Source organism: Sinohyriopsis cumingii, chromosome 17 (genome assembly GCF_028554795.1).
Source record: "Sinohyriopsis cumingii isolate HCF-2022 chromosome 17, ASM2855479v2, whole genome shotgun sequence".
Classification (NCBI taxonomy): domain Eukaryota; kingdom Metazoa; phylum Mollusca; class Bivalvia; order Unionida; family Unionidae; genus Sinohyriopsis; species Sinohyriopsis cumingii.
In genome coordinates this window covers 83,944,982-83,970,980 of record NC_142977.1, presented here as the reverse complement: position 1 = coordinate 83,970,980, position 25,999 = coordinate 83,944,982, and the positions used below count along the sequence as shown (strand labels likewise).

The 25,999-nt window shown below is 36.7% G+C and overlaps 2 protein-coding genes across 6 annotated transcripts in view; one reads left to right on the top strand and one right to left on the bottom strand.

The window, feature by feature from the left end:
* The window catches only part of LOC149779342 (uncharacterized), a 144,620-nt gene extending 134,076 nt beyond the window's left edge, over positions 1-10,544 (bottom strand). The window contains exon 1 of one of the 2 annotated variants that reach the window (XM_089939961.1): positions 10,442-10,544. The gene's annotated coding sequence lies outside the window, so the exon portion shown is untranslated. Of the gene's footprint in view, positions 1-10,228; positions 10,321-10,441 lie in introns of those variants that run through there. The other variant, XM_089939962.1, reaches the window with a different exon arrangement.
* Positions 10,545-10,980: 436 nt separating this feature from the next.
* Positions 10,981-25,999, top strand: part of LOC149779341 (vacuolar protein sorting-associated protein 41 homolog) — a 248,459-nt gene continuing 233,440 nt past the window's right edge. For 2 of the 4 annotated variants that reach the window (XM_089939958.1, XM_089939957.1), the window contains exon 1: positions 10,981-11,053. In XM_089939958.1, coding sequence (XP_089796084.1) covers positions 11,018-11,053 — 36 coding nt within the window. In that variant the 5' untranslated portion in view covers positions 10,981-11,017. Of the gene's footprint in view, positions 11,054-23,591; positions 24,254-25,999 lie in introns of those variants that run through there. The other 2 variants (XM_089939960.1, XM_089939959.1) reach the window with 2 other exon arrangements.

Here is a 25,999-nt window from a genome sequence, read left to right as displayed (position 1 = left end):
CGGTGTCATTGAATACATTAAAAACGTTTCTTGATTGGTTGTTGACGAAAAATACCACTATAATAATGTGTGGCGATCATGGTCAACCGCCGCCTTTTGTTGGACCATCTCCACATGATTGGTTAAAAAATTTCGTTGATTATTATGAAGAAATAGATGATGATCATAGAGCTCTTGATGCAAATTTAAAGGAGTTTAAAAAATTAATCTGATTGCAATCAAACAAAATTCAGTGTGAAATAATACGTGGAGTGATCTCAGAGACCTCAATGGGTGATTTTTTTAATTTATGGAGACCCACCGATTTGATCGTAGCAAGTAGAAAAATAATCAGAGACAATTTACAACAACAGTTATTTCAACTACATAAAGAAAAATACTCAGAATTACCCGTACCGTTGTGTTATAGACCATCAGATACACGAAAACAGAATATTAATGTTGATATTCCAGAACCCTTGACAGAGCCAAGGAAACAGAATCTCATATTAAATGATATTGTCGCCGTTGATATCAGTGCAGTTGAAGATGCATTAAACGCTGACAAATCGCCATGGGTGTTGGGATACGCTATGACGATCCACTTGTCTCAGGGATTAAATATTTCTGATACACGAGTCTGGATTGTAGACGATCGCATCGAGTGGTCAAATTTAGTTTATTTAGCGGTATCGAGGGTCAGAAAAATATCTCAATTACGTAGAATTATAATTCCTGAAATCGTTGATAAATTTAACATCATCGATGACGATATAATAAGAAAAAAATTAATCGGATACAAACAATCTGATAAAAAAAATAAACGTGACTTTGATCTTGATGTTGAATTTATTATTGAGTTAAAACAGCAGCAGAATAATCATTGCGCAAGTTGTAATTGTATAATGTTATGGCGGTATTCGAGTAATGATTCAAGACAATTTACTGTAGACAGAAAAGATAATAGTCGCGGTCATATACGAGAAAATACCATGTTGACCTGTCTTGAGTGTAATCGGCGTCGCGGTGCTAGTTAAGTGATCGCGGTGGTAGTTGTGTATCCTTGGGAATTATTTGTAGTTGTTCACGTACAAATCCACGTTTAGGAGCAGCCGAATCTAATCTGTAGATTGCAGGCCTACCTGAGGATCTTGTCACAGTGGATATTTTGTGTGTGGTAACACTCCAAATAGGATCAGTCGCTCTCGCGCTACCACCTTCAAGTTCACCAGGCTCATATAAATATCTAACTGTAACATCACCCAATATTTTTTGTTTTTCAATATCTTTTCGTTGTGTTGGTATATTTTTTTCGTAATTGCATTAATGGGTTTCATGTTGGTTGTTCGTGTGATCTCATTATTTAATGCAGCTATCACGCTTGGTAATCTTGCAACCCATTCGCGAGATCTTTTATCTTGAATAAATTCCCTCGCGTATTGATATCCAAATAACCGCTCAGCGAGTGTTCGATTAAATCGCTCAACAATTGCCTGATCACGATGAATTGCAGTATGACCTAGTCGTATTTTGGTATTATGTTGTTTCATCAACGATGATACTGGACCAAGAAATTCCTTACCAGGATCAACCTGTAGTAGCTGTGGCCATCGCAGACCACCTTGTGGTCCACCACCTCGTTGATAAATTCGTTCAAACGCATCGGCTACTTCGGATGATGTTTTCGCTGATAGCGGCTCTGCTTCTTTATATCTACTTGCAACATCAACTACAGTTAACGCGTATTTGTACGTTTTTCTACGCACAGTATCATGCGGTAAAAACAGAATATCAGCTTGATGAACTTCATTAGGAGCACTGACATCGAAATACGTGTACTGAATTCGTTTAGGACGTGGTAGATAAATTTGCCATATTGCTTGTTTGGATAACCACGTTTTAGCAGTAGAATGTTTAACCGCTGCTGCATCAGCAAGTTTACCAATTGCTACTTTGCCTCTCCAGTATCCTCTTGGTGAATAATAAATCGATTCCATTATTAATTACCAGCCCCAAGCGCTAATTTACCTTTCATTGCGAATCTTACTAACCAATTAGCTAATGATTCTCTAATATTTTTATTTTTTAGAGAATTTAATGCATGAATTAATTTCACATCTGCAATATGTCTATCTTGTAGATTTTGACTTTTATAAGCTACATCATGAGCATGACAAGCTCGATCAATAGCGTTTATTGGTTCCTCGCCTGGTTTTGGTTGATCTTGATTATCGAGCCTGATATCAAGTCTGGTACCAGGACTGCAATAATTATATCCCGGTAGATGTTTTTCTCCACTGTATTTAGCCCATGGAGCACCTGGAAACTTTGACATCAAATTAGCAATATCACCACCGCGCTTATTAAGTAAAAACGAAAATTTCTTTCTACCGCATACAGAACATTTTCCACCATACGCTATTTTTTTATTTTTTGTTGTAACCGTGGCTAAATCAGTAGTTGGAGTTTTAACTCTACAACGTAAGCAATATAAATTCATGACATAATATATATATGGATATAATTGATTTCTCAGCAACAAGAAAACGAGAGCCAGTTAAACACCACCCTGCGTTACCAAATTCCATCAGAATGATTATCATAGGACCATCTGGATCGGGTAAGACGCAATTATTACTTAATCTGATAATGAGATGGTTGAAATGGGATAAATTGTATTTAGTAGCACCATCCGCTGATGATCAACGATGTTATGATGTACTTAAAGATTTCAATGAAAACGCGCGATTACTGGATGAAGGTAATGATGTTATAGAGTTTATAACCGATATTGATGAAGCACCATCCGTAGATTCCATAGACGGATTTATTAATAATTTAGTTGTATACGACGATGTGATGCTAGATAAACAATCAAATCCAGCCAGAATATTTTCCCGAGGTAGACATAAAAATACAGACGTGATCTATGTTACTCAACGATACACACAAATTCCGAAGGTGATTAGAGACAATTGCAACATTTTAGTTGTGTTTAATGGCGTAGACACACACACACTTAGAAATATTCATCAAACTTGGTGTGGTGGTGACATGGATATAATTAAATTTAAAAATTTCTTCTCACGAGCGCAAGCTACTCCACATGGATTTATAACAATAAATTTACATGATCCAAGAACAAGATATCGTGTGGGTCTTGATAAAATCTTTTAACGTTTCTGATGAGCAGCAGAGAGGGGTGATGATAAAATTAAATTGAATTAAATAGATATCGTTCATATAATGAAAAACTGTGTGTGGCTGCGTCAAGGAACCACTAACAAATGTAATAAAAAATGTCGTGGAGAATATTGCAAGAAACATAATTATCTTATAAAGAAAAATCCTCATGCTGGTCCACAAAGTTGTGTTGGAGGTAACAACGACGTTAGAGGATTATATCAGATTTGCAAAAATTGCGGTGGATATCGATACAGAAGTTTGATGACATATTATAAACACAGAAAGAACATAAATCCAAAAATAGAAAAACCACCATCAGAACTTGAATATTACTTGAAACATAGAACAAATAAAGATGAAACAGATGAAGAGAAACGACAGCGAGAACGCGTTGAGAAATATTCATCAAACTTGGTATGGTGGTAAATTAATAGCAGCAGAGAGGGTACCTAACAACGTTGGTCGTCAAAAAAATAAACAAGAATAAATAAACACGTAGAGTACTTTATTTTTTCAGCTACTATTTCGAACTGGGGTTTCATTAGTATAATCGGTCATTACAGAAATAAAACATCTCAAGGAAAAGTTCATTTGTAAAAATCTGGACCTTTCTACGAGATGATTTATTTTGTTTGTTTTATTTGTTTTGTCGGAATTCTATGGTCTGTTCACCCTCTCTGCTGCTCAAAGAAAGGTACTGACCTTGTTTATGTCATCAGGATCTCAAAACAAGCATGTGTAAGTTGCAAGAAAAATGGTGCACAAACCATGCACAGGCACAAAGTTAGGACAGTTTAGCTTTAAATATAAGCGTTGATCCTTAAATTGTTTGCACGAGAAAGGAGAAGTGTCCTCCCTTGTATTATTATTCAGTGCACGTATGACAAGTAAACAATAATCAGCCATACAAGTCTCTGTGACGATGAATAAATGCGCACATGACATGAGCCTCAAACTGTAATCATTATTCTGTGTCTTGATCTGAACTTGGAATACTTTTTTCTAAAACAGGTACCCGATTGTTCATTTTATAACCAGGGTGAGTATTATTAATGGGTGGATACCCAAGTACCCATTGGTATCTTTACTGGTGATCTGTATGAAACTAAAAGAAAGAATGAACACGATCACATTCCAAATGAGTAAAGAATGTTCAATTATAAATTCTTTTGTGGGATAGTAAACTTCGTTCTATTGGCAGTAAAATGTGCAGTGAAACACACTGAATGACCTGTGGTTAACCTTTGATTTCCTTATAATACTATTTAGGACTGTGGAATGCATGCTCTAAGGAGACTTACTGAGGTAATTTTCTGTAAATATAAGATGTTTAATTAAAATCCACTTTTTTTTGCTCGATGCATCATTTTAAAATGATCCACTCTTTATTTACCTGACTGCTTTTCTCTCCATCCATCTATCTACTTTATAGCTTCTTGAGGGTCAATGGTTCTTTCCGGGGTTTTCATGGGTTCTTCCTCCAGTATTAATACTGGCCGCCATGTATAGCCTATCGTGTGCAGAAAAATGGCGTTAAACCCTACAACAACAACAACAACATCTATCTACTGTACATGTATTTAACAGACAAACCTTGGCATCTGCCACCCTCAATCATGTGACTTTCCTACTTGTATTAAAATGAGCAAGCAATCAAGGGACCACTATATGTTTATATGGTTGTTGTTGTATGGCAGCTGTGTTTTGAACTTTTTGAAGTTTCTGGAGCAGATATTTAGATGAACCAGACAGAATTGAGTTACAATAGTCCAGTCTTGAAAGTACTAATGAACACACAAGTGTTTTAGTGGCATCAACTGAAAGATATTTGCGAATTGAGCTGATGTGTCTCAGCTCAAGATATGCAGCCTTGCATATGTTCACGACATGTTGGTGCAATGTGAGAGTATTGTCCAGAGTAACACCTAGGTTTTGTACTGATTGTGTGAATTTAATGTTGGTGTTGCTGATATTTATTGTTTGAGGTAAAGGATGTTTATGAGAAAGTCTTTGTGTTGTGATCAGAATGACCTCAGTTTTATAATCATTCATCTGCAGCTTGTTACATGTCATCCATGATTTCACATCAGAAATGCACCTCTCTACACCTTGGATGGTAGCATCAACTTCAGCTGGGTGGCTAGATTTGTATATTGGGGTGTCATCAGCGTACAATTGGTGAGACACTGGATGATGATCTATGACACTTGAGAGCGACTGAGTGTACAGAATGAAGAGAACATGTCCAAGAACAGACCCCTGTCACAACATAGATCAAATGGGCTGGAGTGTATTCCATTTGCAGATACAATTTGTGTCCTGTTGACCAAGTAGGACTTGAACCACAGTAAGGCTGTATCATGAATGCCAAATACATGCTGGAGATGGTGAAGTAATATATCATGGTCTATTGTGTCAAATGCTGTAATCTTTCCGCTATCCAAAGCAGAGAGAATGTCATTAACTACTTTTAGAAGAGTAGTTTCAGTACTGTGGCAAGGGCGATATGCAGATTGTACACTGCTAAAAAGACTGCTTGAATTTAGATGAGATACAAACTGGGATATAACAACCTTTTCTAAGATTTTTTATATGAATAGGAGATTGGAAACTGGGCAGTAGTTCTTTATATCGTTATGGTCTAGTGTTGGTTTCTTCAGCAGAGGCTTTACAATGGCAGTTTTGAAAAATGATGGGAATTCCCTGGATGAGAGAGAGGTATTAATAACATCAGTTAGTGAAGGCAATACTGGATCTAAGCACTCAAGCAGCAGTGATGTTGGAACTGGATCAAGTTCACATGACTTTGGTGCACTCTTCATCAGGACTGTACGTACAAAATCCATAGAGACATGTTCAAATGCTGCTACTGCTAGTAATAATAATAATAATAACAATAATAATTTCATTCATTTGACAAACAGACCAATCTCCCATGAGACCTTCCACAATATGATGTACAATTTTTACATGCAGTGGTATCTTTGGACAACATTGCTACATGTATTAAAACAAGAAAATTGATCAAATTACTACTGTAAAATATGTACAAGCAACTAAAGATGAGAACATACAGGACTCATTCAAAGATTATTAAGTGAACCGGTACACGGCATCAAAGGTGAGCAGAACTTGGCTTCAGTACATATGAAGTCTTGTTTGGATCTTAGTTCATATGTATGTAGATTTTCCATAAATTTAAAATAGCTTTGAAGATAATCAGGAGCCAAACCATTCAAGGATTTGTAGACTAGCACACTTTTGAAACCGAGTTCTCTTATCAAATGGTAGTCACTCAGGGGTTTTTGAAAGATTTTTTCGTGGTGTATCTAAATCTGCATCAAAAATAATCATAGTGGCTTTTCTCCAGCATTTCAGTAATCTTTCTTGATTTTCTGTATCACTATTACCCCAGGCAAAACAGCAATAGTGTAGGTGTGGTATGATATAGGCATTGTACTCCCCCTGTTCTTTAATGACCTTATAAACGTGCATTTTTTGGGCTCAAGATAGTGTCAATCATAATGCCAAATAATTTTTCATTTTCTGACTGTTCTATACATATATTTCTTTTAGCATTCCTCAAAGTTTTCTTTCTCAGCCTTTACTCTGGCTTGACGACCTTACATGGATCTTCCTACCACTGTGCTCATACCAGCTGTGCACCTGAACGAAGACCTGATTTAACACAGCTGAGCTTATGATCCAGGACTTGAAATTAGCAGTAGTCCACTAGCCTGAGGCTAGTAAATATCCTTTGTGGACCAGTAGTTTTCAATTTTCAGTAGTCCCATGTCCTGTTAAGTTTTTGTTGTTGTCAATCAGCTTGTGAAGGACTTGTAAAGATTCATAACAAATAAACATTTCAAGTTATTCTATCAGTCCTTATGGCTACAAAAGAATTTATGTTAAATTCTAGGCACATGATCCAATGTTATACAGTATTGTGGCATCTACAAGCATCTTAGTAGTGATCAGCTCAATGTGATCTTGCAAATCACCAATGTACTACATAAAGAGTAATGGTCCAAAAACTGATCCTTGGGAAACACCTGGCCTTGCGATGTTCTTATCTTTAGTTTATTTATTACCAGAAACTTCTTGTCTGCCTTCAAAATATGACTGAAACCAGTTAAACCTTTCAGGTTAACTTTTTATATGTTGAGGTCTTCCAGCAGGATTTGCGATTAACAAAGTGGAAAAAAACCATCAGGTTTAGAACCATTGCTTATCAGGTTACTTTGATCTACTGCTGTTAACCAATCATCCACTATTCTAGTTAGTGTAGTGTGAAATTAATGTCCATCTCGAATATAGTAAATTGAAAGATATTGTCAGTTTCCATAGGCACTACCAACATGTCTTTATTATAGGTTTGAAAATTATGATAAACCTTATATATGTCTATTATTACATGTATTCATATGAAAATGATATCTCTTCCTGCATTTTGGAGTTATTTTCACCAGTTCTGTTTGGAAAAATACCTGTATAAGTGCTTGGACTGAGGATTATGGATATACAAAAGTGTAGGTACAATCTCTTGAGAACTTTAGGAATTTAGTACTTCTATCATCTGTTTTGACATCAAGTTTAATCTAATTCATATAAAATTAATTCTACATTTATATGAGGTATTTTTCTCGTGGGTCGGTGGTTCTTTCCGGGGTTTTCCCGGGTTCTTCCTCCACCATTAATACTGGCCGCCATGTATAGCCAATCGCGTGCTGAAAAATGGCGTTAAGCCCTACAACAACAACAACAACAACATATGAGGTATTTTGAAGGATTTTTTTCTCTCACTAAGTTATAAGGAAATATACTCATTTCATTCATTTTTTGAGAATCTTTTGCAAGCTGTGAGATCTATAAGTTTTTCATTTTTGTTTACATAGTAATCATTGAAAGCACTTGCAATTTCAAGAGGTTCTTGCTAAACAGTACTACTTTTACAGAAATATATCTAAATGGCAGGTAATTGCCAGAATTTACATTCAAGTTGCTAAAGTTTTCCAGATCTTTATGAAGCTCAGTGCCTGTGTTTAGCGTGCATTACTTACAAACAAAGGGTACTGGTTTGAATCCTACTATCAGACCAGCCTGGGCAAGCTACCATTGTGTGTCCTTGTGCAAGGCACTTAACTCCAACTGCCTTGTTATATTTTGTTGTTTTATTCTATTTATTTATTTGCTCAGATCTCTGTTGTTCCATCCATCAATTTCATATTTTATTTTATTAATTATTCTATCTGGGCAATAAAACTATGGTCAATCATCTCCTAAATAATGACAACCAAAGTACTAAAGCAGGTAGGGGAAATATAATTAATCAGATCATATCTCCCTCCAGGCTCTAACATGAGGTATTCAATGAAAAGACGTATTTATTCTCACATGTTAAATATGATCTAAGATTTAAGAGCTTTAAAAAATAAATCTAATTGTAATTCATTTTCCTGTTTAAAAAACGCCATCAGCAATTCATATTTCATTTTACGTGAAGTCTAAGAAAACAGGTTCTGTTTCTGACTCAACCATGCAAAAGAAAGTGTTTTAAGTCATTAAAAAAGCAAATTTTGTACAATTCTAAAATCGTGACTTCCATCTATTATTTTCAAAATATGTTACCCATATTATGAAATATACTGTGCAAACAAATGAAGCAAGTTGATGTATTTTTGGCAAATAACATTGTACTTTTTTATATTTTCTATCAAGGATGAAATAGTGAAGCAACATGATTTAAAAAATATATACAATTATAAGATTCTACTGCATCCTAGCACTGGAATCGCTGTAGTTGCTAAGATCTCTTGTACTAAGTGCCCTGCGTATGATATAGACATGGATGATATTAGATGGGCACATATGGAACTTCCTTGCCCAGTGTTTACAAGTCCCAGATTCCTACTTTCTTTTGAAATAAGTTCACACATAAAACCAAGCAAATACAGGTAAATCATTTAAATTGTATTTTTTCTTTATTAATTTGCCATCGCTAAATATAGACTAATAACTTTTCAATTTAGAATTAATCAAAAATACCAGCTTGTTTTTTTGTGGGATTTTTTTTGTGGGCAACCTGAAAGAAAATTTAAAAAGGAAAAGAATTAAGAATATCCATTAAAGATTAATGCTTGAAAATTATTCAAATATTCAATTGCTCCTCTTATTGTAAACTTTCATATCTCCAACAGATTATCAGATGTATTAATATTTTCTTAAAATATAAAATCGGACTAGCTTTGTATTTCGACTGCAAGAACAAACTTAAAGACCTAATGTTTCCTACCTTAAATATTCTCAGCATGTTTTTTATTTACTTATATGTTTTCTAATTTCATGCTGTTTGTTTTTGTAATCATATCATTATAAATGTTTTTTTATCTTATAGGTGTTGTCTAATGTTGTAAAGTGCTTAGAGCTTCTAAAGATCAGGCACTATACAAAATCCTCATTATTATTATTATTATTTATTTATTTATTTAATACTTGATAAAGTGAAAAATGCTCAAAGATGTTAAAAGCTTCCTGTGCTAAGACTTGGGAAGATATCTGTGGATGGTTATAAAATAATGCCTCTCAACAATCAAAACTCAAACTGAAAAATCATATCATCAAAGAATTCAACTGTTCCTTAGTTTGAATACCTGAAATAAATATTTTCCATGAATTTTATTTCATCATAAATCCAGAAAACAAAATGCTGAAAGAAAATACCAACAAACAGACAATAACCTCTGCTTTAAGAATGATTTATTCCACTTTCATATAAATAAATATTTACTCATAAATTAACATGTTATTTTCATAAATATACCAATTTCTAAAAATTCTTTGCATATGTTAAGTGAAACAATCTATTATAACAAACCGACAGTAAAGTGTGGATGCAGTTCTACTGAGTGCTAAAAATAGGAACAAAGCTCTGCGTCGCAGTTTCAGCATCAACAGACCCATCTGTCACTACTCAAGCCGAAAGCCACGATATTTATAAATTATGATAATCTATTTCTTCATCCCTCCTTGTATTTATTTTAAAACAAATGCCAAAAACACTTACCCCACATTAAACCATCATTTTCAATCCTTGATCACTAAATTTATCTCACACAGTCAACATTTTGCGTTGAACACCGGAAAATAACATCGGCAGACGCCTAATTTACCGTGCCGCATTGATGCATAGGAAATTGTCCTAGATAAATTATGTTAATGTCATATACATAGTAATGAGATAAATATTTGGCCATACCCCTTTTGCATGTTGACTTACCGAAAGTTACTAACACCACAGACCAGTGTGTGCTCTTTCTGAAATTGAGTTTCAATCAACATCAAAGAACTAAAGTTCTGCAACAAAATGGAGAAACGTTGAAAACGAATGTTGTTTGTTTGTGGTGGACCGTATAAAAAGGAATCTAGATTCAGCGTCCATGCATCTTCTATAATATAAATGTTTATTCAATTTTTGGAAATATGCTGTCTAATAAAAATAATATTATCTATATTTATTCATTAAATACTTACTAAAAGATTCATTGAGTGTCAAAGGGTGATTTGACTGAATTTAATAATTGCTCAAAGATCACTTTTGAAATGCACCCTAATAATAACTGGCGTACCTGCTTGGAAGACATAAAAATATAATCCCCAATTTGAATATATTTGATGTGACTTTGAAACGTTCACATGCATCGAAAGAGTGCAGATAAAAATAAATTGATAGTTGATTTGCAAAGTTACATTTGTTTTGTTTTTATCATGGCTATTACACTTTTCATTAATTTCATTAGTGGGTAAGAATTTTCTTTCATATTTATGCGCAGTCATGTGATCGTAAGTGGTCAAAATGGCGACGTCCATTGGAGATGTTCTACAATCGAAAGTGAGTAAATACAATCGCATGCACTGAACAAAGTCGTCTAGCTTATGGTGGTATCGTTACATGTACTAGGGGATTTGTTCTGGTGGCTACCCATCCCTTTCCTACGCCTGTTTCACGTCACCCTGTGCTACTTCCCTACGCCTGTTTCACGTCACCCTGTGCTACTTCCTCCTCAATACTAAAGTAGTGATTTTTTCTTCTTCATCTTAGATTGTCAATTGGTCTTGTTAGTTAGGAGATGAAGGTGTATTATAACTCCAATACATTAAATGTTTCAGCTAAGGTGATTTAATTAAGAATCAATGCTGATATTTCAAGCTACATTTCGCATAGTGTAAATAATTAATTACACAGGGGCTCGTAACGTTGCTTAAAATTGACCAGTCATACATGTACTATATAATAACTACAAGGGAGGCCATGTCTCTCCTTTCAAGCACAACCCATTTAAGAATAAACGCTGTTATTTCAAGCCACATTTTTGGTACCGATGTTTAGCTCAGGCATTCGACTGTGTATCCCTATCAAAAGTTTGACTTAATATCATACCTTTAAGGAATGCCAAATAATTATCCCATGGTACTGCTCAACATGTACCTGATCGCGCCCGCTTAATATGCAAAACAATGCCCTGAATGGAATACTACTTTCTCATTGGCCAACTGAAAATAAGTTATAAATGAATACAGGACATCATTTTCTTGTAATCAATGAGAGAACATTATTCCATTCATTGCTTTGTTCTTGCATATTAAGCAGGCGCGATCAGGTACATGCCGAGCAGTACTGTGGGAAAATGATTTGGCATTCCTTAAAGGTATGATATTAAGTCAAACTTTTGATAGGGATACACAGTTGAATGCCTGAGCTAAACATAGGTACCAAATTTATTATGATACGCAAAATGTGGCTTGAAATAACAGCATTTATTCTTAAATGTGTTGTGCGAGAAAGGAGAGAAGTGTCCTCCCTTGTAGTTATTATATAGTACATGTATGACAGGTAAATTTTAAGCAATGATACGATCCCCAGTGATTTAGTACCTATGTTTAGCTCAATCATGAGTTTGTATGCCTATCCAAAGTTTTGCTTACCATCATACTTTTAAGGAATGCCAGACTATTTACCTATACTACTGTTTGACAAGGTCATGATTGTGCCCACGTAATATATAAAAACAACATGCTGAATGGAATACTGCCTTACTGGCCAACTGAAAATGATTTTTAAATAAATGCAGGACATCATATCTTTTAGCCATTGAGATGACAGTATTCCATTCAGTGATATTTCAGTGGGGAACTTTGCATAAAAGTGTTATTAAATGATGATTTGTGTACATCATTTTCTATAAGGAACACATTTGGAATGTAACCTTTATGCCTGACATACTGATTCTATATAATAATTACTATGGAATCAGAAAATGGGAAGGGGCAGATTATGAACCATGTCACCTTTTGTTAATTTATAGAAGATAAGCGTGTGTTGTCAATATTTTTTTTTTCTTTCCTACTGAAAAAAATGTGTGCCTGTGCCTGCAACAGCTTTCTCAGATGAATTCTCAATTTAAAGAATAAAAAGGCAAATGAGTAATAATTATTTGTGACTGCTGAAGGTTAAAGCAACCTGCATAGGGTAAGAATCATTTCACATTGATTTTCACCTTTTGTATTGACATGTGTATCAATATGGTAAAAACATTGATGAATCTTTTCACCCTGAGTTGGTGAGTCTATCCAGGGTTTTCCCTGGTTTTTTCCTGTACCATACATATTTAATTAGCTTGTCATGTGCTAAAGAATGCTGTTAAACCCACAAAACCACAAACTCCCCTTGACCTTATAGCCACCATCCTTTCATAGACAGTGCTGTGGTTTATAGCCATGCTGTTAAGTTTTTAGGACAGTCTGCTGAGATCCACTGGACTTTATGTTAGTGTATACGTACTTCCAGAACATTGTCAACTGTATTTGTTTTGGCTCAACATTTTGACATTTAAACAGCAAAGACAATTTGGTCCAGACATTTTGACCCCAAGGACAATTAAACCCCAAGACAATTTGACCCCAACTTAATTTGATGTGTCTCCATGTGGGTCATATAATAATGCAAAATGGTCAATAAACAAGATCAGTCAAATGTACCAAAGACGACTGGGTCAGCTATTCTAGTTTTATACACAATAGAAGCATGTGTTTCTGTATGAATATTGGGAGATTTTAAAGTGGAGCTAAACATTAACAATGTTAATGGTTAAAGAACAAGTATATTTGTTTATTATATATAATTAAAAGAAAATATGTTGCAGTTCTAGTACCAGGTAGACTATCAATCTTTTTAACAAATAAATATAAATGTTAAAAAGATATACTAGCTTTTGTATACACGTACGGTGTAAGAAACAAAGATATTTAATGGCTTGTGTCATTCATACCTCATTAATGTATGATTAACACAATTCAGTTAGTATTATACCAAAATATACCTGATCGAAATGTCACAATATGATTATTAAAAGTAATAACCTTGGATTAAAGGCCTCATTGGTGCCAGCATTTTCTTTAATTGCATGCATCTATGAATCATGGTTTGATTTGTGTGATTGACCATTAAAAATGTACTAATTATTGTTTAAAATAAATTTGGCTATTTTGATTTCTTTCCATTCATTAACTTAATAAAGCCACTTTTCGGTGAGTTGGTATTTTCTTTAATTGCAGACATCAATGAATCAGCAAGTCATTTGTGGGATTCACGATTAGCAATGTACTAATTATTGTTTTACTAACAATTTGGCTCTGTTATATAAATTTACAGTATGTGGTAAATTTTATTTCTTTTCATTCAAATTAGCATTCATTAACTTAATAAAAGTGACTTTAATCACTGTTGACATCTTTTTTTCATAAATGCACGAATTGAGGTCGATTTGTCCCATAGCTGGGGTCAAAGTGTCTTGGGGCTGAAATGTCTTGGGAATTTTCTTTGGGTTGAAATGTCTTGCTCCTCTTTTTTTATTGTTGTCACTAACCAATGTCAATTAAACATGAAGGGTTTATAATTAATTCCATATTAAGGATGTGCAATTAAGCATCAGCTTGATTTCTTGTATGAGCATTGCATGTGATCTGTAATATTTCATAAACTTAGTACACTCAGAACTTATTATCTGATGGTTCTTGTTGATGGTATCCAATTTAGTGTTTTCTTGTTTGACAAATGGCCATTGCTTTGTTCACTAAACATCTGCATGTACATTACCTGTATACTGTATTCAAACCTGTCTGTTGTTGTCTATGAAAGTGATCATGTGATTAGTTTCTTAGCTAGCAAGTAAATGGTCCTGCTTAATGATTTCACTGAATATATTATAACAAGGTTTACTAAAGCAAATGAACCAATTATTAAGTGATCAAAACCAGCAAATGGATTAATTGACACCATTATTAAGTGATCAGAGCAAATGAAACAGTGAATGGAATATATATATTTGTTTCTTCTTTCAGTGGCATAGCAATTTTATTGATTTGAAATGGAATGAAACTAATGAAGTAAATTAAAAAAGGAAGAAAATGTAATCTGTTCCTTGATGATGTATAGTTGCTGGTAAAATAAAGGAATGGCAATATATATATATATATATATATATATATATATATATATATATATATCCCAAAAATTCACTCATAACATTTTCAATCAATTTGCAAGCAATTTTTTTAATATTTTTACTGGGACTCCAATTTTTTGGGATGGGAGACTCAAACTTTCTTCCAGGAAAGAGTCCCAGATTGCAACTTTCAAAAGGTCATTGAGAATTGATAGGTTTGGATTTAATATTAAAAATTTGTTGAGATGGATCATCCTTTGTTTGATCAAAAGCAATGTGGAAAGGATTAAAGATGCTAATGGATTTTGTATGGATTTGTCAATCAAGTGGCATTAAACAAGTTGGTTTGGCTTTGGTATATTAAGGTTGTTGAGGTATCTAAGAGTGTCTTATCTACATAATGCTATAATGGCAAAAATCAAACAACCAAAATGTCACACTAACTTAATAAATGGAGTGAGAGGTAAACAGGAATTTCAGTGATTAGGATTAAGTTCAAATATATATCAGTATGCATGCTGCCATTTGAGCTTGGATTAAAGTGGGATCAAGTTCAAATGGACATCAATATGCATGCTGCAATTTGAGCTTGGATTAAAGTGGGATCAAGTTCAAATAGACATCAATATGCATGCTGCAATTTGAGCTTGGATTAAAGTTTCCAAAGTAACACGAGATGAGATGATCAATAGCTTTGAATCTTTCAGGGTAAATTTTACTTCAACATTTCATGTGTCTGTCATCTCTGTGTCATACTACTATTGTGCCATCCAGATCATTAGCTTTGTGTGTCATAATACTGCTGTGCAATCCCAATCATTAGCTCTGTGTGTCACATTACTGGTGTGCCATCCAGATCATTAGCTCTGTGTGCTATACTAATATTTTGCCATCCAGATCATTAGCTGTGTGTCATACTGTTATTATGCCATCCAGATAATTAGCTATGATTGTCCTATTACTGTTGTGCCGTCCAAATCATTTTCTATTCGTTTCAAACATTGATATGCCATCTAGATCATTTGCTCTGTGTGTCATGCTGCCATTATGCCATCCACATCATTAACTCTGATTGTCATGCTACATTTGTGCCATCCAAATCTTTAGCTCTGTGTGTTATGCAGCTGTTGTGCCATTCAGATAATAGCTCAGATTGTCATGTTACTATGGTGCCATCCAAATCATTTTCTATGTTTCTTGATAATGTTCTGCCATCCAGTCAGTAGCTCTTTGTGTCATGCTACTGTTGTGCCATCCAAATCTTTACATGTGTGTCATACTGCTATCCAAATCAATAGCTCTCTGTGTCATATTACTGTTGTGCCATCCAAATAATTAGCTCTGTGTGTCATATTACTGTTGTGCCATACTACTATTGTTTCATCCAAATAATTAGCTCTGATTGTTATACTATTACATGTATTGTGCCATCCAAATCATTAGCTCTGTATGTCATACTACTGTTGTACCGTCTAGATCATTAGCTTTATGTGTCACATTACTATTGTGCTATCCAAATCATTAGCTCTGTCATACTACTATTATAGCTTGCTACAGCCATGCCATCCAGATCATTAGGTATGTGTGTCATACAACTATTGTGCCCAGCAAATCATTAGCTGAGTGTGTCATACTAATATTGTGTAATTCAAATCATTATCTCTGTTTATCATTCTACTATTGTACCATCCAGATCATCAGGTCTGTGTGTCATACGACTGTTATGTCATCCAGATCAATAGCTCCATGTGCCATCCAAATCAGTAGCTCTGTGTGTCATGCTGCTTTTGTGCCATTCTGATCTTTAGCTTTGTTTGTCAGAGGGGCCCCCGAGTGGCCGAATGGTCTAAAGCGCTCTCCGTTACGAATCACTGCCATCTTACCTCTGTCTGTGTGGGTTTGAGTCTTGGATTCATCCAATGTGTGTATATGAGAAAGCTTGCCAGTATCTTCTCGTGGGTCAGTGGTTCTTTCCGGGGTTTTTCCCGGGTCTTCTTCCACCAATAATACTGGCCACCATGTATAGCCTATCATGCACTGAAAAATGGCGTTAAACCCTACAACAACAACAACTGTTTGTCAGACTATTATTATGCCATCCAGATCATTAGCTCTGTGTGTCATATTACTATTGTGCCATCCAGATCATTAGCTGTGTGTCATTCTTTTGTTACGCCATCCAAGTCATTAGCTCTGTGTGTCAGACTAGTCTATAGTCTACAACTATGTGATCCAAATCATTAGCTGTGTCATACTATATTTGTTCCATCCAAGTCATTAGCTGTGCATGTCATACTACTGTTGTGCCATCCAGATCACTAGTTCAATGTCATACTACTGTTATGCCATCCAGATCATTAGCTCTGTATGTCATATTACTGTTGTGCCATCCAGAGCATTAGCTCTGTGTGTCTTATTACTTTAGTTCCATATTACTGTTGTGTTATCCAGATCATTATGTCTTTGTGTCATACTACTGTTGTGCCATCCAAACCATTAGCTTTGTGTATCATATTTACTTTTCTGCCGTCAAAATGATTAGCTCTGTATGTCATACTACTATTTTTAAATCCAGATCAATAGCTCTGAGTGTCATATTACTATTGAGCTATCGAAGTCAGTAGCTGTATGTGTCATGCTAATGTTTTGGGGGCCCCGAGTGGCTGAGTAGTATAAAGCGCTCTCCATTACGGATCACTGCCATCTCACCTCTGTCTGCATGGGTTTGAGTCTTGGATTCGGCTAATGTGGGTATGTGAGAAAGCTTGCCAGTAGCTTCTCATGGGTCGGTGGTTTTTCTGGGGTTATTCCTCTACCATTAATACTGGCCGCCATGTATAGCCTATTGTGTGCTGAAAAAGGTGCTAAACCCTACAACAACAACAACTAATGTTGTGCCATTCTGATCATTAGCTCTGTCATACTACTGTTCTACTATCCAAGTAATTAGTTTTGTGTCATACTACTGTTGTGCCATCCAGTTATTTAGTTCTGTGACATAACTACTGTTCTGCCATTAAAGTAATTAGTTCTGTCATACTACTGTTGTGCCATCCAATTCATTAGAGCTGTGTGTCACACTACTGTTGTGCCATTCAAGTCATTAGCTTTGTGTGCCGTACTTCTCTTGTGTCATCCAGATCATGAGCTTTTTTTTATCATACTACTATTGTGCAATCCAAATCATTAGATCTGTGTGTCATACTACTCTTGTGACATACTACTGTCATTAGCTATGTGTGTCATACTACTGTTATGCTGATACATTATGCAGTGTCAGGTCAGGTCTTTGTTGTTTGCAGCTGGACTTTTATAAGTCAGTATATATGGTACCTACATGTATTGAATTTGATGTAATACCCACACTGTGTTTTAAAAATATGAATTTGGGTAAATGTTGTTAGGTTAACCCTTTCCTCCTCATTATGTTCAGAGGGTCTACACTTCAGAAGTTAATTTTTTCCTCCCAATATGGTCATGCCTATGAATGCTAATTTAAATGTTAGAAGATAATGGGACAACAACATGTGGTGTGGTAGATTCTAAGAAAGGTAATGGGACAACAGCATGTGGTGTGGTAGATTCCAAGAAAGGTAATGGTAGTGCAGCATGTGGTGTGGTAGATTCCAAGAAAGGTAATGGTAGTACAGCATGTGGTGTGTTTTTTCCAAGAAAGGTAATGGTAGTGCAGCATGTGGTGTGGTAGATTCCAAGAAAGGTAATGGTAGTACAGCATGTGGTGTGGTAGATTCTAAGAAAGGTAATGGTAGTACAGCATGTGGTGTGGTAGATTCCAAGAAAGGTAATGGTAGTGCAGCATGTGGTGTGGTAGATTCCAAGAAAGGTAATGGTAGTACAGCATGTGGTGTGGTAGATTCCAAGAAAGGTAATGGTAGTGCAGCATGTGGTGTGGTAGATTCCAAGAAAGGTAATGGTAGTGCAGCATGTGGTGTGGTAGATTCCAAGAAAGGTAATGGTAGTACAGCATGTGGTGTGGTAGATTCTAAGAAAGGTAATGGTAGTACAGCATGTGGTGTGGTAGATTCCAAGAAAGGTAATGGTAGTGCAGCATGTGGTGTGGTAGATTCCAAGAAAGGTAATGGTAGTACAGCATGTGGTGTGGTAGATTCCAAGAAAGGTAATGGTAGTGCAGCATGTGGTGTGGTAGATTCCAAGAAAGGTAATGGTAGTGCAGCATGTGGTGTGGTAGATTCCAAGAAAGGTAATGGTAGTGCAGCATGTGGTGTGGTAGATTCCAAGAAAGGTAATGGTAGTACAGCATGTGGTGTGGTAGATTCTAAGAAAGGTAATGGTAGTGCAGCATGTGGTGTGGTAGATTCCAAGAAAGGTAATGGTAGTGCAGCATGTGGTGTGGTAGATTCCAAGAAAGGTAATGGTAGTGCAGCATGTGGTGTGGTAGATTCGAAGAAAGGTAACGGTAGTACAGCATGTGGTGTGGTAGATTCGAAGAAAGGTAACGGTAGTGCAGCATGTGGTGTGGTAGATTCTAAGAAAGGTAATGGTAGTACAGCATGTGGTGTGGTAGATTCCAAGAAAGGTAATGGTAAGAAAGGTAATGGTAGTGCAGCATGTGGTGTGGTAGATTCCAAGAAAGGTAATGGTAGTGCAGCATGTGGTGTGGTAGATTCCAAGAAAGGTAATGGTAGTACAGCATGTGGTGTGGTAGATTCCAAGAAAGGTAATGGTAGTACAGCATGTGGTGTGGTAGATTCCAAGAAAGGTAATGGTAGTACAGCATGTGGTGTGGTAGATTCTAAGAAAGGTAATGGTAGTACAGCATGTGGTGTGGTAGATTCCAAGAAAGGTAATGGTAGTACAGCATGTGATGTGGTAGATTCCAAGAAAGGTAATGGTAGTACAGCATGTGGTGTGGTAGATTCCAAGAAAGGTAATGGTAGTACAGCATGTGGTGTGGTAGATTCTAAGAAAGGTAATGGTAGTACAGCATGTGGTGTGGTAGATTCCAAGAAAGGTAATGGTAAGAAAGGTAATGGTAGTGCAGCATGTGGTGTGGTAGATTCCAAGAAAGGTAATGGTAGTGCAGCATGTGGTGTGGTAGATTCGAAGAAAGGTAACAGTAGTACAGCATGTGGTGTGGTAGATTCGAAGAAAGGTAATGGTAGTGCAGCATGTGGTGTGGTAGATTCTAAGAAAGGTAACGGTAGTACAGCATGTGGTGTGGTAGATTCCAAGAAAGGTAATGGTAGTACATCATGTGGTGTGGTAGATTCCAAGAAAGGTAATGGTAGTACAGCATGTGGTGTGGTAGATTCCAAGAAAGGTAATGGTAGTGCAGCATGTGGTGTGGTAGATTCCAAGAAAGGTAATGGTAGTGCAGCATGTGGTGTGGTAGATTCCAAGAAAGGTAATGGTAGTGCAGCATGTGGTGTGGTAGATTCCAAGAAAGGTAATGGTAGTGCAGCATGTGGTGTGGTAGATTCCAAGAAAGGTAATGGTAGTACAGCATGTGGTGTGGTAGATTTCAAGAAAGGTAATGGTAGTGCAGCATGTGGTGTGGTAGATTCGAAGAAAGGTAACGGTAGTACAGCATGTGGTGTGGTAGATTCCGAGAAAGGTAACGGTAGTACAGCATGTGGTGTGGTAGATTCCGAGAAAGGTAATGGTAGTGCAGCATGTGGTGTGGTAGATTCCAAGAAAGGTAATGGGACAACAGCATGTGGTGTGGTAGATTCCAAGAAAGGTAATGGTAGTGCAGCATGTGGTGTGGTAGATTCCAAGAAAGGTAATGGTAGTACAGCATGTGGTGTGGTAGATTCCAAGAAAGGTAATGGTAGTGCAGCATGTGGTGTGGTAGATTCCAAGAAAGGTAATGGTAGTGCAGCATGTGGTGTGGTAGATTCCAAGAAAGGTAATGGTAGTGCAGCATGTGGTGTGGTAGATTCCAAGAAAGGTAATGGGACAACAGCATGTGGTGTGGTAGATTCCAAGAAAGGTAATGGTAGTGCAGCATGTGGTGTGGTAGATTCCAAGAAAGGTAATGGTAGTACAGCATGTGGTGTGGTAGATTCCAAGAAAGGTAATGGTAGTACAGCATGTGGTGTGGTAGATTCTAAGAAAGGTAATGGTAGTACAGCATGTGGTGTGGTAGATTCCAAGAAAGGTAATGGTAGTGCAGCATGTGGTGTGGTAGATTCCAAGAAAGGTAATGGTAGTGCAGCATGTGGTGTGGTAGATTCCAAGAAAGGTAATGGTAGTGCAGCATGTGGTGTGGTAGATTCCAAGAAAGGTGATGGTAGTGCAGCATGTGGTGTGGTAGATTCCAAGAAAGGTAATGGTAGTGCAGCATGTGGTGTGGTAGATTCTAAGAAAGGTATGGTGTGGTAGATTCCAAGAAAGGTAATGGTAGTGCAGCATGTGGTGTGGTAGATTCCAAGAAAGGTAATGGTAGTGCAGCATGTGGTGTGGTAGATTCTAAGAAAGGTAATGGTAGTACAGCATGTGGTGTGGTAGATTCCAAGAAAGGTAATGGTAGTGCAGCATGTGGTGTGGTAGATTCCAAGAAAGGTAATGGTAGTACAGCATGTGGTGTGGTAGATTCCAAGAAAGGTAATGGTAGTGCAGCATGTGGTGTGGAAGATTCCAAGAAAGGTAATGGTAGTGCAGCATGTGGTGTGGTAGATTCCAAGAAAGGTAATGGTAGTGCAGCATGTGGTGTGGTAGATTCCAAGAAAGGTAATGGTAGTGCAGCATGTGGTGTGGTAGATTCCAAGAAAGGTAATGGTAGTGCAGCATGTGGTGTGGTAGATTCCAAGAAAGGTAATGGTAGTGCAGCATGTGGTGTGGTAGATTCCAAGAAAGGTAATGGTAGTGCAGCATGTGGTGTGGTAGATTCCAAGAAAGGTAATGGGACAACAGCATGTGGTGTGGTAGATTCCAAGAAAGGTAATGGTAGTGCAGCATGTGGTGTGGTAGATTCCAAGAAAGGTAATGGTAGTGCAGCATGTGGTGTGGTAGATTCCAAGAAAGGTAATGGTAGTGCAGCATGTGGTGTGGTAGATTCCAAGAAAGGTAATGGTAGTGCAGCATGTGGTGTGGTAGATTCCAAGAAAGGTAATGGTAGTGCAGCATGTGGTGTGGTAGATTCCAAGAAAGGTAATGGTAGTGCAGCATGTGGTGTGGTAGATTCCAAGAAAGGTAATGGTAGTGCAGCATGTGGTGTGGTAGATTCTAAGAAAGGTAATGGTAGTACAGCATGTGGTGTGGTAGATTCCAAGAAAGGTGATGGTAGTACAGCATGTGGTGTGGTAGATTCTAAGAAAGGTGATGGTAGTACAGCATGTGGTGTGGTAGAATCCAAGAAAGGTAATGGTAGTACAGCATGTGGTGTGGTAGAATCCAAGAAAGGTAATGGTAGTACAGCATGTGGTGTGGTAGATTCCAAGAAAGGTAATGGTAGTGCAGCATGTGGTGTGGTAGATTCCAAGAAAGGTAATGGTAGTGCAGCATGTGGTGTGGTAGATTCCAAGAAAGGTAATGGTAGTACAGCATGTGGTGTGGTAGATTCCAAGAAAGGTAATGGTAGTACAGCATGTGGTGTGATAGATTCCAAGAAAGGTAATGGTAGTGCAGCATGTGGTGTGGTAGATTCCAAGAAAGGTAATGGTAGTGCAGCATGTGGTGTGGTAGATTCCAAGAAAGGTAATGGTAGTGCAGCATGTGGTGTGGTAGATTCCAAGAAAGGTAATGGTAGTGCAGCATGTGGTGTGGTAGATTCCAAGAAAGGTAATGGTAGTGCAGCATGTGGTGTGCTAGATTCTAAGAAAGGTAATGGTAGTGCAGCATGTGGTGTGGTAGATTCCAAGAAAGGTAATGGTAGTGCAGCATGTGGTGTGGTAGATTCCAAGAAAGGTAATGGTAGTGCAGCATGTGGTGTGGTAGATTCCAAGAAAGGTAATGGTAGTACAGCATGTGGTGTGGTAGATTCCAAGAAAGGTAATGGGACAACAGCATGTGGTGTTGTAGTATATTCCAAGAAAGATAATGGGACAACAGCATGTGGTGTGGTAGATTCTAAGAATGATAATGGGACAACAGCATATGGTGTGGTTGATTCCAAGAAAGGTGATGGAACAACATCATGTGGTGTAGATTCCAAGAAAGATATTGGGACAATAGCATGTGGTGTGATAGTTTCCAAGAAAATCATAATAGGTGGACTTACTAGTTGCTTCCTACTTACAAGGCATGCTTTATTAGGACAAGTGTATTTTGAAATAACTATATTTTTATGAGTTGTAAGAGGAGTGAGTGCATATTAAGACAAGTCTATGGTTTAATATGATATTTACTGGAATAAATCAAACTGTAAATACAGTATTATTTGAAATATACTTTTAAGTCTCTGTGGGAATATAGCATTTTATTGTAATCATTCTTTGTAAAGAGTAATTTAAAAAAGTGTAGCAGTTTGTAACTTGGGTAAATGTAGCACGTGGGAGGAGACAGTTTTCATATGCCTGCTGTATGGTGGAGCATATTATGGTATGATGTCTGCCATCTGTTTGTTACTATACAGTATCTCCAGTTGTCCACCATCCTCATATACCAAATATTATGGATAGTTAGCACTTTAGGTACGGAAGAACAGTGTCAGTTTCAGGGTCAGATGCCAGGGTCACTGTGTCTGAAAGAAGAAATATCGTTTCCACACAATAACTTGAGTTCTCTGTCATTTACAACTACCAAACTTTGTGGATAACTTGCATTTGGGGTAAGGAAGAAGCTTTTAAATTTGGGGTCAAGCACCAAGGTCACTGTGCTTGAAAGAATAAAAGTGGAATTTGCTCAGAAATGTATGTGCCTTCACCAAAGTTTGTGGATGACTTCCATATTTGGTAAGAAAGAGGCCTGTTGACATGTGGGTCAAAAGGTAAAAGATCAATGGCAATGTGACTTTAAAGGAAAAAAATGGATTTTGCACAATAACGTTTATTAATTTTAGATCACATTCCTTGACTAGAGTTTATGTTGGGCTTGTATTTAAATTATTGAAGAGGTCTATTGATTTGGAGTAAGAAGGTCAAAGGTAATGGTCCTTATGGCTTAAAGTAATATTTGTTTTGCTCACTGAGAAAATATTATGGTTTATTGATGCATAAGTGATACAGAACAACATGTACGAAGAATGAAACAGACTGACTAGAACTATGATAGATAAAGAGACTGTTGAAAATTTCATGCCGTCCTAAATCTCCTTAACCAGTGGTATTGTTTGAATCCACACAGTCATCAGTAAAAAAATTAGGCACTCTTTTAATGATATAGTTTAGCTTTTCAGCAGTAAATTTCTGTGACTTGAAGCCACTGCTAGGTATTAATTTGTGCAACAAGAATCATGTCCCTGCAAAGAAGAAGTAGAAGACAGCCAGAACTAATTCTACCCACCTGCGAATTTACAGATATATGTAGATTGGATCATGATGCAAATGTGAAGTCAGCACATTCAAAGTCAAGATCAACCTGGATGAAATATTATAGAAACATGTTCAAAAGATTGCAGCATGAAGTACAATAACAGGGTCTTCTATTAAATTTAAAGTTTGAGGGTGAGTTGCCAAAATACATGTAGTTGGGGGGTTTGTGGAACCTCCCCCAATGGGCATTCAGGTTGTTTTTTTTTAAAAGTAGCTGGATGTAAAGTAAAAGTAGCCAGGTAAATCACCCAGCTCCTGGGTCATAAGGAAAACCCTGAAAAAGAGATCAGAAGAGGCAATAAGATATCAGAAGAAGCAATATGATATCAGAAAAGGCAGTAAAATATCAGAAGAGGCAATAATATATCAGAAACTGCAATAAGATATTAGAAGAGAAAATAAGATATCAGAAAGGCAATAAGATATCAGAAGAGGCATAATGACATGTCAGTGGAGGCAATACAATATCAGAAAGTGCAATAAGATATTAGAAGAGGAAATAAGATATCAGAAGAGGCAGTAATAATATCAGAAGAGGCAAAAAGATATCAGAAAGTGCAATAAGATAGAAGACGCAATACAGTATAATATCAAGAGGCAATAAGATATCAGAAAGTACAATAAGGTATCAGAAAGTGCAATAAAATATTAGAAGAGGCAATGAGATGTCAGTGGAGGCAATCCAATATCAGAAAGTTCAATAAGATATCTGAAGAACAAAAAGAAATATATATCATAATTGTAAACAAAAGTCATTAAGTAAAAGAGTCTAAAGAAATTATGATGTTAAAATAAGGGTAAATTTTTTTAAGGGTTATCTCAGTGCTCAGAACTAAGGAAGAAAGGCAGAAATAGTAAAAAAAAAAAGCTGTTTGAGTCTGTTTTTGCAAGAACAAATATCAGCTGGCTTCCTGGTTCCCTGCTATCACCCCTAAAGCAGAGCAAACATCACAACTGATCACATGGGTGTCATCAGGCGATGAAGATCCTAACACTTGAGACCTATAGACCCCAGCTCACATTTATTATGAAAGGTTGAAGGTCCTAACACTTGAAACCTATAGACCCCAGCTCACATTTATTATCAAAGGGTGAAGGTCCTAATACTTGAGACCTGTAGACCCCAGCTCACATTTATTATCAAAGGGTGAAGGTCCTAACACTTGAGACCTGTAGACCCCAGCTCACATTTATTATCAAAGGGTGAAGGTCCTAATACTTGAGACCTGTAGACCCCAGCTCGCATTTATTATCAAAGGGTGGAGGTCCTAACACTTGAGACCTATAGCCCCCAACTCGCATTTATTATCAAAGGGTGAAGGTCCTAACACTTGAGACCAATAGACCCCAGCTCACATTATTAGCAAAGAATCTCCAGAAGAACTTGCTTCATTGCCATCCAAAATTTACCAGTACTCCAAAGAATCTGGGAAAGGCTCACTGGTTGAAGGCAAATGTTGCTGCTCAGTGAATATCATTCACAGTCCATACAAAGGGTTCCTAATTGCAAAGCATGACTTACTAACTGCAGTATCAGATCACTGCAGCCCCACATAGATGATACCGCATCAGAATGGAATGTTTAGACAGTTGTCAGACTGGCTGTGACTGCCCTTAATTCGCTGATGACAAGTTAATCCCTTACTTTTACCAAATTTTTGGGCAAATATTTCTTCAAAAAATCCATATTTAGTGATAAGCCCCTAAAATTTACAAGGCATCACCCATAAACTTAACTTGGGAGAAATAAAGTATTGTAATTACTGAACTGGTCTAGTTTCACTAAAATTTACAAGACACTCCCACTAAGCTTATCTTGGGAGAAATAATGTATTAATTGAACTGGGCCTGGTTTTACAAAAAATTCTCACAGTGTCT